At 40.0% G+C, this 12,682-nt stretch overlaps 1 protein-coding gene across 5 annotated transcripts in view; it reads right to left on the reverse strand.

Annotated features, from left to right (window-relative positions):
• Positions 1-12,682, reverse strand: part of LOC147011072 (phospholipid-transporting ATPase IB-like) — a 169,486-nt gene that overhangs the window by 117,024 nt on the left and 39,780 nt on the right. For all 5 annotated transcript variants that reach the window (XM_085859049.1, XM_085859051.1, XM_085859047.1 and 2 more), the window contains one exon: positions 715-814. In XM_085859049.1, coding sequence (XP_085715175.1) covers positions 715-814 — 100 coding nt within the window. The remainder of the gene's footprint in view (positions 1-714; positions 815-12,682) is intronic.

Raw genomic sequence — 12,682 nt, forward strand, 5'->3', positions numbered from 1 at the left:
TTGCACTGCCAATAAAAAAAAAAAAATTCATAAAGCAGCATCAGCTGCATAAGCTGATGGTAATTGCTGCATAAGCACATACTTCAAGGTTACAAAATCACACCGATTTACATCATCATCCACACCGATTTACATCATCACCCACACTGATGTAGCACCAACTGTGCTCATGACAAACACATCATTTTATCACCTTGCAGAGGAGGCAAAAACACCAAAACAAAATACTTGACACCATCAACAGGTATGCATAACACATTTCATGAACAATGCATAACAAGAGGTATGCAAAACACTTGACATCATCAACAGGTATGCATGACACATTTCTTCCAGAAAACATTTCAAGTTGCTGAGCTCGAGTTTCAATGTGTGACATCATATATGGAATATGAAGTTACTTACAAAGGCCCTGTCACGATTCCTGTGCCATTGCCATTCATTTTCGTGCATCTCAGAAATGACCCAAACGTTCCAAAAATGTCAATTTTAAACGCAACAGAAATTAAATTCCTCTTTTCCTGATAAACCCAAAAGTTATTTACCAAGAAAATATTCCAGATAAATTTGAACGATTCAATTGAGATTGCACACCGTGATGTACGATTTCTGCAAGTACACCGTTAAGGTGTCATTCCAATTATTGTACCAATATTTCCCAGCAACTTGAAATGCAAGATCGACATGGTCATCTCTCAGGGTGTCTGGTCCAACCTGCAGCAAAGCAATGAGAAGGAAGAAGGCATTGGCGGCTTTTCGGAATTGCTCGTATAGAAAGCGTGGTAGAAAGGTGAGGAGGTTGTACTTTGCAGTGCTGCGGTTTAGGGTTCAGGGAGGAGAAAAAGTTTGATGCAATTTTCAAACAAACAAAAAAAAATTACTGACAAACAAAACAGAATAATGCTTTCTCAGCAAACAAAGTATGAACTATGAGGCCTAGTTGAGGCCTATTTGAGGCCTATATGAACTATGAGGCCTAGTTGAGGCCTATATGAACTATGAGGTCTATTTGAGGCCTATATGAACTATGAGGCCTATATGAACTATGAGGCCTAGTTGAGGCCTATATGAACTATGAGGTCTAGTTGAGGCCTATATTAACTATGAGGCCTATATGAACTATGAGGTCTATTTGAGGCCTATATGAACTATGAGGCCTATATGAACTATGAGGCCTAGTTGAGGCCTATATGAACTATGAGGTCTAGTTGAGGCCTATATGAACTGGAGGTCTATTTGAGGCCTATATGAACTATGGGGCCTATATGAAAGTCTATATTTCAAAACTTGAGTGAGCTGCTTCCAAAGCTTAGTGTACCGTTCCGGATTTGTCTCTGTTCCCTTCGATCGCTATCCGCTGTTGTTCATGTCAATTGTTCATGTCATGTGCTCATTAAGCCTGGTGTTGGCTCAGTGGTTACTGACAAACAAAACAGAATAATGCTTTATCAGCAAACAAAGTATGAACTATGAGGCCTAGTTGAGGCCTATTTGAGGCCTATATGAACTATGAGGCCTAGTTGAGGCCTATATGAACTATGAGGTCTAGTTGAGGCCTATTTGAGGGTAACGGCTTGGGATCCAAGGGTCCTGAGTTCAAACCCTGTTGGCCACTGAATTAATACACACCAGGGGGTTGACTCAGCCTGTCATCCTTCTGAGGTTGGCAAATTGAGTACCAGCTTGCTGGGATATTTGAGCCATTCGAGGTCAGAAAATCATCTATGGCAGCGGGTAGATGAGGCACGAATTAGCCACTGATAATATACTTGCAGAACGGTGAGAAGTGCACTCCGCCTTAGGGGGGAGACCGGTTCAAGCGAACACCGCAATCTACAATAGGACTGGCAACTTCTTCTTCTTCTTCTTCTTCTTTCGGCTGCTCCCATTAGGGGTCGCCACAGCGGATCATCCGTATGATCCGCATAGTGATTTGGCACGTTTTACGCCGGATGCCCTTCCTGACGCAACCCTGGTCACCTCTTACGACACAGGGATATGGTACACCTATTTTAACCAGGGTATACACCGGCCCAGTATACTGGTACTCATTTCACCGGCTCAGAAGGATGACAGGTCGAGTCAACCCCCTGGTGTATTAATTCAGTGGCCCAACGGGGCTTGAACTCAGGACCTTTTGGATCCCAAGCCGCTGCCCTAACCACTGCGCCAACAACAGGCTACAATAGGACTGGCAACCACTGTAGATTATTTCTGCCATCGAGAGGCAAAATGCCCGAGTACGCTCGATCAGATTATGTGCTCATTGACATACCGTTTTGCATTCCTGTTTTGGTTATTTTGATCTCGTGCATCAGCCTCAGCTGGTTAGGCCGACCTAAGTAACCCCTTCAATACTCACATTTCCATTCATCATTTTTATTTCCTTTCCATCGCCTTCTGACATCAAAATTCCTAAACTCACTCTCACTCCTTTCTTTCGCTTATAAAACCAACAAAATAAATTAATTAACTGTTCACCCCTTGTATCCTCCTTCCTCTTCCATACTTCCTCCAAGTGTCGCTCTGTTGTGTCCTTGTACCCTGATGACAGGTTTGTTGGTGCGTTTCCCCAATTTCTGCAATGTTCCTGCAATCTAGCTGTTCTGTTCTGTCTCAGAGTCTTCCCATGAGCCTCGACTTAATAAAGAAAATGTATAAAAAGCAAAACATTATAACATATATTCCTTCAAACAAACCAATTTTTTTGAAACACAGAACTTACTGCCTTTTATGACCTCTTTAGCATTCCCATCTGAGAACAAAGTTGATATTGCTGGAGTCCTGGGTTCAATATCCATATGCGATGTTAAATTGTCCATTTCCTTTGTAAGTCATGTTAAAGCATAATGTAGTCCTTGAATGAAACTACTTATGATAGTTGTACAAACTTTTCAAGCCTGAGATCACTGAAAAATCTGAGGTTATTACAAGATGATTACAATCAGAATGGGAGATGATCAAGTGGAAATCGTGGAAAATTTCATTTTCATGGGATTGAAGATTGAAGTGAGTGGAGAATGTGAAGAAGAAATTAATATGCAGTTAGTGTTGAGGAGAACAGCAATGTCAGGAGTGATAAAGATCTGGAAAGACAAAACCCTGACCTTCCAGGATTCGACATTCACGGACTCCGCGTATTCGCGGTTCATAAAATGTGACTCTTCTGCATTCGCAGCCCTGCGCTTCGCATATTCGCGGGGTTTTTTTCAGCCGCAAAAAAAATCTCCCACCAGCCGCGTGTATAACACACCTCGAAAACCATCTCCCACCAACCGCACATAAAGCACCTCGACATGCACATAAACCATTCCCCGCAACTATCCCCCACAAACAATGGTCACACGACCCACCCTCCTCCATCCACCCACAACCCCTGCATGGCTACTTATGTGCAGTGTGTCCTGGGTCTAATTATTTCTTTTCTTCCTTCTGCCTTGACCTGCTAACCCCAAAAAGGTTTAAAGCGAATGCTTTACTGGGGATGGGTAAAGGCTAAAGAGACTTTCACACCACCCTGTGCTCTTAGTTATGAGTATCCTTTCAACAAGATCATTGTGTATCTTTTATACAGGTAAAAAGAGAACACACTCAGTGACATAATGGTGAGAGCATCTGCTCTGAGTGGGATAAGTCAGCGGTTTGATTCCAATCCTGTCTGAGTCATATTAAAGACTTTTAAAATGGTGCGTGCTGCTTCCTCACTTGATATTCAGCATTTGGAGGATAGAACATTGATGAACCTTATCGGGTTACATACTGTACATGGTGAGGAGGAAATTTATCCTTAATTGCCCTGTGGATTGGAGTGCGAAAAGCAACGTCATAAAGATGGCGCCGCCGGAACCTGAAGTGCCCCAGGAAGTTACATCACTTCCTCAAAGCTTAGCGGCTGTGTTTTTCTGATGTCAAGTCCAGTGTTATCTCATGTATTGAGCTGCATGGTGTGTTGGTGCTTTGGTTTTAATGCAGGGTGGTTTGATCATGCAGGGTGGTTTTGGTTATTGGTTATAATGCCTGGTGCTTTGGTTATAATTCCGGGTAATTTGGTTATCATGCCAGGTCATTTGGTTACAATGCCGGGTGCTATGGTTATAATTCTAGCTGGTTTGGTTATAATGCCGGGTGTTTTGGTTATGAGAGGTGGTTTGGTCATGCAGGTTGGTTTTAATCATGCAGGTTGGTGTTGGTCATGCAGGTTGGTTTTGATCATGCAGGTTGGTTTTTGGTTATTGGTTATAATTCCGGGTGATTTGGTTATCATGCCGGGTCATTTGGTTACAATGCCGGGTGTTATGGTTATAATTCTAGCTGGTTTGGTTGTAATGCCGGGTGATTTGGTTATGAAAGGTGGTCTGGTCGTGCAGGTTGGTTAGCTTATAATGCTGGGTCATTTGGTTACAATGCCAGGTGGTTTTATTATAATTCCATGTGGGTTAGTTATAATGCTGTGTGGATGGGTTAGGCTGTGTGCTTTGGTTATAATGCCGGGTGCTTTGGTCATGTGGGGTTGTTTGGTCATGCGGAGTTGTTGGTGCACGCAGGTTAGTTTTGGTCCGACCGGATGGTTTGGTTATAATTCCGCGTAGTTTCATTTTCATGCCGGGTGGTTTGGTTATAATTCCGGGTGGTTTGGTTACAATGCTGGGTGGTTTGTTATCATGCTGGGTGGTTTGGTTATAATGCTGGGAGGTTGGTTATAATGCCGGGTGGTTTGGTTATAATTTTGTGTGGTTTGGTTATAATGCCTGGTGGTTTGGTTATGCCGGGTGGTTTGGTTATAATTTTGGGTGGTTTGGTTATGCCGGGTGGTTTGGTTATGCCGGGTGCTTTTATATGCAGGGGTTTATTAATGTGGGGGTTTATGAATTCCGCGATTTGTTAATTCCGGGGTTTATTAATGAGGGGTTTGTTGATGCCGGGGTTTCATTAATGTGGGGTTTATTAATGTGGGGTTTATTAATATGGGGTTTCTTTATATGGGGTTTATTAATGCCGGGTAATTTGTTGATGCGGGGGTTTATTAATACCGGGATTTATTAATGTGGGGTTTATTAATGTGGGGTTTATTAATGTGGGGGTTTGTTAATGTGGGGTTTATTAATGTGGGCGTTTATTAATGTGGGGGTTTGTTAATGTGGGGTTTATTAATGTGCGTGTTTATTGATGTGGGGGTTTATTATTGTGGGGTTTATTAATGTGGGGTTTATTAATGTGGGGGTTTATTAATGTGGGCGTTTATTAATGTGGGGGTTTGTTAATGTGGGGTTTATTAATGTGGGCGTTTATTAATGTGGGGGTTTGTTAATGTGGGGTTTATTAATGTGCGTGTTTATTGATGTGGGGGTTTATTATTGTGGGGTTTATTAATGTGGGGTTTATTAATATGGGCGTTTATTAATGTGGGCGTTTATTAATGTGGGCGTTTATTAATGTGGGCGTTTATTAATGTGGGCGTTTATTAATGTGGGGGTTTATTAATGTGGGCGTTTATTAATGTGGGGGTTTGTTAATGTGGGGTTTATTAATGTGGGCGTTTATTAATGTGGGGGTTTGTTAATGTGGGGTTTATTAATGTGCGTGTTTATTGATGTGGGGGTTTATTATTGTGGGGTTTATTAAGGTGGGGTTTAGTAATATTCCGTTTATTAATGCCGGGTGATTTGTTCATGCGGGGGTTTATTAATACGGGGGTTTATTAATGTGGGGTTTATTAATGTGGGGGTTTGTTAATGTGGTGGTTTGTTAATGTGGGGGTTTGTTAATGTGGGGTTTATTAATGTGGCGATTATTAATGTGGGGTTTATTCATATGGGGTTTATTAATATGTCGTTTATTAATGCCGGGTGATTTATTAATGTGGGGGTTTGTTAATGTGGGGTTTATTAATATGCGTGTTTATTAATGTGGGGTTTATTAATGTGGGGTTTATTAATGTGGGGCTTTGTTAATGTGGGGTTTATTAATGTGGGGTTTATTAATGTGGGGTTTATTAATATGGGGTTTATTAATGCCGGGTGATTTATTCATGTGGGGGGTTTATTAATACCGGGGTTTATTAATGTGGGGTTTATTAATGTGGCGGTTTGTTAATGTGGGGGTTTGTTAATGTGGGGGATTGTTAATGTGGGGTTTATTAATGCCGGGTGATTTGTTCATGTGGGGGTTTATTAATACCGGGGTTTATTAATGTGGGGTTTATTAATGTGGCGGTTTATTAATGTGGGGTTTATTAATGTGGGGTTTATTAATGTGGGGGTTTGTTAATGTGGGGTTTATTAATGCCGGGTGATTTGTTCATGTGGGGGTTTATTAATACCGGGGTTTATTAATGTGGGGTTTATTAATGTGAGGTTTATTAATGTGGGAGTTTGTTAATGTGGGGGTTTGTAAATGTGGGGTTTGTTAATATGCGTGTTTATTAATGTGGGGTTTATTAATGTGTGGTTTATTAATGTGAGGTTTATTAATGCCAGGTGATTTGTTCATGCGGGGGTTTATTAATACCGGGGTTTATTAATGTGGCGGTTTATTAATGTGGGGTTTATTAATGTGGGGTTTATTAATGTGGGGGTTTGTTAATGTGGGGTTTATTAATGCCGGGTGATTTGGTCATGTGGGGGTTTATTAATACCGGGGTTTATTAATGTGGGGTTTATTAAGGTGGGGTTTATTAATGTGAGGTTTATTAATGTGGGGGTTTGTTAATGTGGGGGTTTATTAATGCCAGGTGATTTGTTCATGCGGGGGTTTGTTCATGCCGGGGTTTAGTAATGCCGGGTGAGTTGTTCATGCATGGGTTTATTCATACTGGGGTTTATTAATGTGGGGTTATTAATGTGAGGGTTTGATAATGTGGGGTTTATTAATGTGCGTGTTTATTAATGTGGGGGTTTATTAATGTGCGGGGCTATTAATGCCAGGTGATTTGTTGATGTGGGGGTTTGTTAATGTGGGGGTTTATTAATGTGGGGTTTGTTAATGTGGGGGTTTATTAATGTGTGGGGGTTTATTAATGTGGGGGTTTGTTAATGTGGGGGTTTATTAATGTGCGTGTTTATTAATGTGGGGTTTATTAATGTGGCGGTTTATTAATGTGGGGTTTATTAATGTGGGGTTTATTAATGTGGGGTTTATTAATGTGGCGGTTTATTAATATGCGTGTTTATTAATGTGGGGGTTTATTAATGTGCGTGTTTATTAATGTGGGGGTTTATTAATGTGGGGGTTTATTAATGTGCGTGTTTATTAATGTGGGGTTTATTAATGTGGGGGTTTGTAAATGTGGGGTTTATTAATATGCGTGTTTATTAATGTGGGGTTTATTAATGTGTGGTTTATTAATGTGAGGTTTATTAATGTGGGGTTTATTAATGTGGGGGTTTGTAGATGTGGGGTTTATTAATATGCGTGTTTATTAATGTGGGGTTTATTAATGTGTGGTTTATTAATGTGAGGTTTATTAATGCCAGGTGATTTGTTCATGCGGGGGTTTATTAATACCGGGGTTTATTAATGTGGCGGTTTATTGTGGGGTTTATTAATGTGGGGGTTTGTTAATGTGGGGTTTATTAATGCCGGGTGATTTGTTCATGTGGGGGTTTATTAATACCGGGGTTTATTAAGGTGGGGTTTATTAATGTGAGGTTTATTAATGTGGGGGTTTGTTAATGTGGGGGTTTGTAAATGTGGGGTTTATTAATATGCGTGTTTATTAATGTGGGGTTTATTAATGTGAGGTTTATTAATGCCAGGTGATTTGTTCATACGGGGGTTTGTTCATGCCGGGGTTTAGTAATGCCGGGTGATTTGTTCATGCGTGGGTTTATTCATACTGGGGTTTATTAATGTGGGGTTATTAATGTGAGGGTTTGATAATGTGGGGTTTATTAATGTGCGTGTTTATTAATGTGGGGGTTTATTAATGTGGGGGGCTATTAATGCCAGGTGATTTGTTGATGTGGGGGTTTATTAATGTGGGGGTTTGTTAATGTGGGGGTTTATTAATGTGGGGGTTTGTTAATGTGGGGGTTTATTAATGTGGGGGTTTATTAATGTGGGGGTTTATTAATGTGGGGGTTTATTAATGTGCGTGTTTATTAATGTGGGGTTTATTAATGTGGCGGTTTATTAATGTGGCAGTTTATTAATATGCGTGTTTATTAATGTGGGGGTTTATTAATGTGCGTGTTTATTAATGTGGGGGTTTATTAATGTGGGGGTTTATTAATGTGCGTGTTTATTAATGTGGGGTTTATTAATGTGGGGGTTTGTAAATGTGGGGTTTATTAATATGCGTGTTTATTAATGTGGGGTTTATTAATGTGTGGTTTATTAATGTGAGGTTTATTAATGGCAGGTGATTTGTTCATGCGGGGGTTTATTAATACCGGGGTTTATTAATATGCGTGTTTATTAATGTGGGGTTTATTAATGTGGTGGTTTATTAATGTGAGGTTTATTAATGCCGGGTGATTTGTTCTTGTGGGGTTGTATTCATACTGGGGTTTATTAATGTGGGTGTTTATTGTGGGGTTTATTATTGTGGGGGTTTGTTAATGTGGGGTTTATTAATGCCGGGTGATTTGTTCATGTGGGGGTTTATTAATACCGGGGTTTATTAATGTGGGGTTTATTAAGGTGGGGTTTATTAATGTGAGGTTTATTAATGTGGGGGTTTGTTAATGTGGGGGTTTGTAAATGTGGGGTTTATTAATATGCGTGTTTATTAATGTGGGGTTTATTAATGTGAGGTTTATTAATGTGGGGGGTTGCTAATGTGGGGGTTTGTAAATGTGGGGTTTATTAATATGCGTGTTTATTAATGTGGGGTTTATTAATGTGTGGTTTATTAATGTGAGGTTTATTAATGCCAGATGATTTGTTCATGCGGGGGTTTGTTCATGCCGGGGTTTAGTAATGCCGGGTGATTTGTTCATGCGTGGGTTTATTCATACTGGGGTTTATTAATGTGGGGTTATTAATGTGAGGGTTTGATAATGTGGGGTTTATTAATGTGCGTGTTTATTAATGTGGGGGTTTATTAATGTGGGGGGCTATTAATGCCAGGTGATTTGTTGATGTGGGGGTTTATTAATGTGGGGGTTTATTAATGTGGGGGTTTATTAATGTGCGTGTTTATTAATGTGGGGTTTATTAATGTGGGGGGCTATTAATGCCAGGTGATTTGTTGATGTGGGGGTTTATTAATGTGCGTGTTTATTAATGTGGGGTTTATTAATGTGGCGGTTTATTAATGTGGGGTTTATTAATGTGGGGTTTATTAATGTGCGTGTTTATTAATGTGGGGGTTTATTAATGTGGGGGTTTATTAATGTGCGTGTTTATTAATGTGGGGGTTATTAATGTGCGTGCTTATTAATGTGGGGTTTATTAATGTGCGTGTTTATTAATGTGGGGGTTTATTAATGTGGGGGTTTATTAATGTGGGGGTTTATTTATACCAGGCAATTTATTATTATGGGGGTTTATTAATGTGGGGGTTTATTAATACCAGGCGATTTGTTAATTCCGGGGTTTATTAATGTGGGGGTTTATTTATGTGGCGATTTATTAATGTGGGGGTTTATTAATGTGGGGGTTTATTAATGTGGGGGTTTATTTATGTGGCGATTTATTAATGTGGGGGTTTATTAATGCCAGGTGATTTGTTTATGTGGAGTTTTTTTAATGCTGGGTGATATTTTTATTTTGTTAATGTTGGGTGGTTTGGTTATGCCAAGTGGTTTGTTTATGAGTGGGTTTATTAATGCCAGGTGATTTGTTTATGTGGAGTTTTTTTAATGCGGGGTGATATTTTTATTTTTTTAATTTGGGGGTTTGTTAATGCTGGGTGGTTTGGTTATGCCAAGTGGTTTGTTTATGAGTGGGTTTATTAATGTGGGGTTTATTAATGTGGGGGTTTATTAATGTGGGGGTTTATTAATGTGCGTGTTTATTAATGTGGGGGTTTATTAATGTGGGGGTTTATTTATACCAGGCGATTTATTAATGTGGGGTTTATTAATACCAGGCGATTTGTTAATTCCGGGGTTTATTAATGTGGGGGTTTATTAATGTGGGGGTTTATTTATGTGGCGATTTATTAATGTGGGGGTTTATTAATGCCAGGTGATTTGTTTATGTGGAGTTTTTTAATGCTGGGTGATATTTTTATTTTTTTAATGTGGGGGTTTGTTAATGTTGGGTGGTTTGGTTATGCCAAGTGGTTTGTTTATGAGTGGGTTTATTAATGCCAGGTGATTTGTCAATGCGGGGGTTCATTAATGCATGGGTTTATTAATGTGGGGGGTTATTTATGACAGGAGATTTGGTAATGCGGGGGTTCATTAATGCTGGGTTATTTATTGAAAATTTTATTTTAATTAGGGAGTTTATTAAAATTTATTTTCATTTGGGAGTTTATTAATGCTGGGTGATTTTTTTTTATTTTTTATGTGGAGTTTTTTAATGCGGGGTGATATTTTTATTTTTTTTAATGTGGGGGTTTGTTAATGCTGGGTGGATTGGTTATGCCAAGTGGTTTGTTTATGAGTGGGTTTATTAATGCCAGGTGATTTGTCAATGCGGGGGTTAATTAATGCATGGGTTTATTAATGTGGGGGGTTATTTATGCCAGGAGATTTGGTAATGCGGGGGTTCATTAATGCTGGGTTATTTATTGAAAATTTTATTTTAATTAGGGTGTTTATTAAAATTTATTTTCATTTGGGAGTTTATTAATGCTGGGTGATTTTTTTTTTTTTATGTGGGGGTTTTTTTTTAATGCTGGGTGGTTTGGTTATGCCGGGTGGTTTGTTTATGAGCGGGTATATTAATGCTGGGTGATTTTTTTCATTTTTTTTATATGGGGGTTTGTTAATGCTGGGTGGTTTGGTTATGCCAACTGGTTTGTTTATGAGTGGGTTTATTAATACCGAGTGATTTGTTAATGTGGGGGTTTGTTGATGCTGGGTGACTTGGTTATGCCGGGTGGTTTGGTTATGCCAAGTGGTTTGGTTATGCTGGGTGGTTTGGTTATGCCAAATCAATTTGGTTATGCTGGGTGGTTTGGTTATGTTTGGTTGTGTCACACTCGCATTATGTCTCTCCAAAAGGTCCGTTTGGAAAGCCCCCCCCCGACCCCCATCTACTTTCTCAACAATCCAATGGAAGAAGTCCTTTCATTCAAGCTTCTGGGTCTCACTATCTGCCATGATCTTTCCTGGGAAAGCCACATTTCCAACCTCGCCTCCAAAGCCAGTCGCCGACTGGGAATCCTCCGTCGTGCAAAGTCCTTCCCGGCCCACCTGAACTCCTGACCACATACAAAGCTTTCGTCCACAGCCTGATGGAGTACTGCTCTCCCCTCTGAGCTGGTGCTCCTGCCTCTCCCCTTTCTCAACTTTGTACTGTGGAAACCAAGGCTTTTAGGATCATTGGTATCTCCCGCATTGATTGATTCCCACATCTCCCGCAAGGTATCATTGATCATGCCGGGTGATTTGTTAATGTCGGGGGTTTATTAATGCTGTGTGATTTGTTAATGTGGTGGTTTGTTCATGCCAGGTGGTTTGGTTTTACAGGGTGATTTTCCGTTGCATTCGCAGCACAATCTTGACAGGAGTTTGTAATTTGTTTATGGTGCCAGCAATAACTCAACTACTCTTCATGGAGGACACCATGGGATCTATAATGTGCTGTACTAACGATAAGTTTGGGCAGTTAACATCCCTTTGTTAGATATTGTACCACATGTGAAACACCAGGATGACCCCCACAAAAAGACATTTTCACAGGTTTACTTGGTGTTCATGCAAAATACCGTGTCTGTAAACAAATATAATTCATGTGCTCTTTGTATAGCCTCACAACTTACTCGATTGTCACAGAACCTCTCCGTCTGTGGTTTAATAAACCCCCACAGTTTAATGCTTGGTCGAGACTCAAACCCAGGCGAAACAGCTCAAACTATCCATTGGGACCATACTCTGTGCAGAGCGTTGGTGCTGCCTAAGCAGTCTCCTTGGCTATTGGACACAATCCTGGACGGGTCGCCACTCCGACACAGTATACCATCATGCTGGCACTCATTTTGCCGACCTCGGAAGGATGACAGGCAGAGTTAACTCCACCTGGTATTAATTCAACAGCCGAGAGGAATTTGAACTCAAGATCTTAGGATCCCAAGCCCACCACTCAAACCATTAAGCCAACGCCAAGCATAAACAGCTCGTATGTGAGTGTGTATACTTCTAACCTATCCAAGCTATCCTCATGAGATTTAACTTAATTTTTTTGGTTTTTAACTTCGAGATTTTGCAGCTCTAGTTTTGTGGACAATCCTCCGTGAGTTTTGGCAAACTGCAATGCTGATACAAACTTAAATCGACTTTAGAAATAAAAATCAGGATTTTTTTTTAACTACTCTGCTTTCAATCTTTCCTGTTTAATAATTCAGCACCAGCCATTAGAACGTAGTGATCTCCGAGTCAGCGCAAGGTGTGTAGCCTACAGTGACACATTTCCAACGACAATAATTGTCGCTGCATTGTCTAAAATGTCTGCACCACTAAAAAAAATTGCTGCATTTTGAAAAGTCTCAGCAGAATTATTCTGCTGAGACTTTTCAAAATGCAGCAATTTTTTTCCACAAGGCACACAAATCTCTTCCGTGCTTTAG

Source organism: Eptatretus burgeri, chromosome 16, assembly GCF_056783735.1.
Source record: "Eptatretus burgeri isolate ZD-2024b chromosome 16, Ebu_testis_v1, whole genome shotgun sequence".
NCBI lineage: Eukaryota > Metazoa > Chordata > Myxini > Myxiniformes > Myxinidae > Eptatretus > Eptatretus burgeri.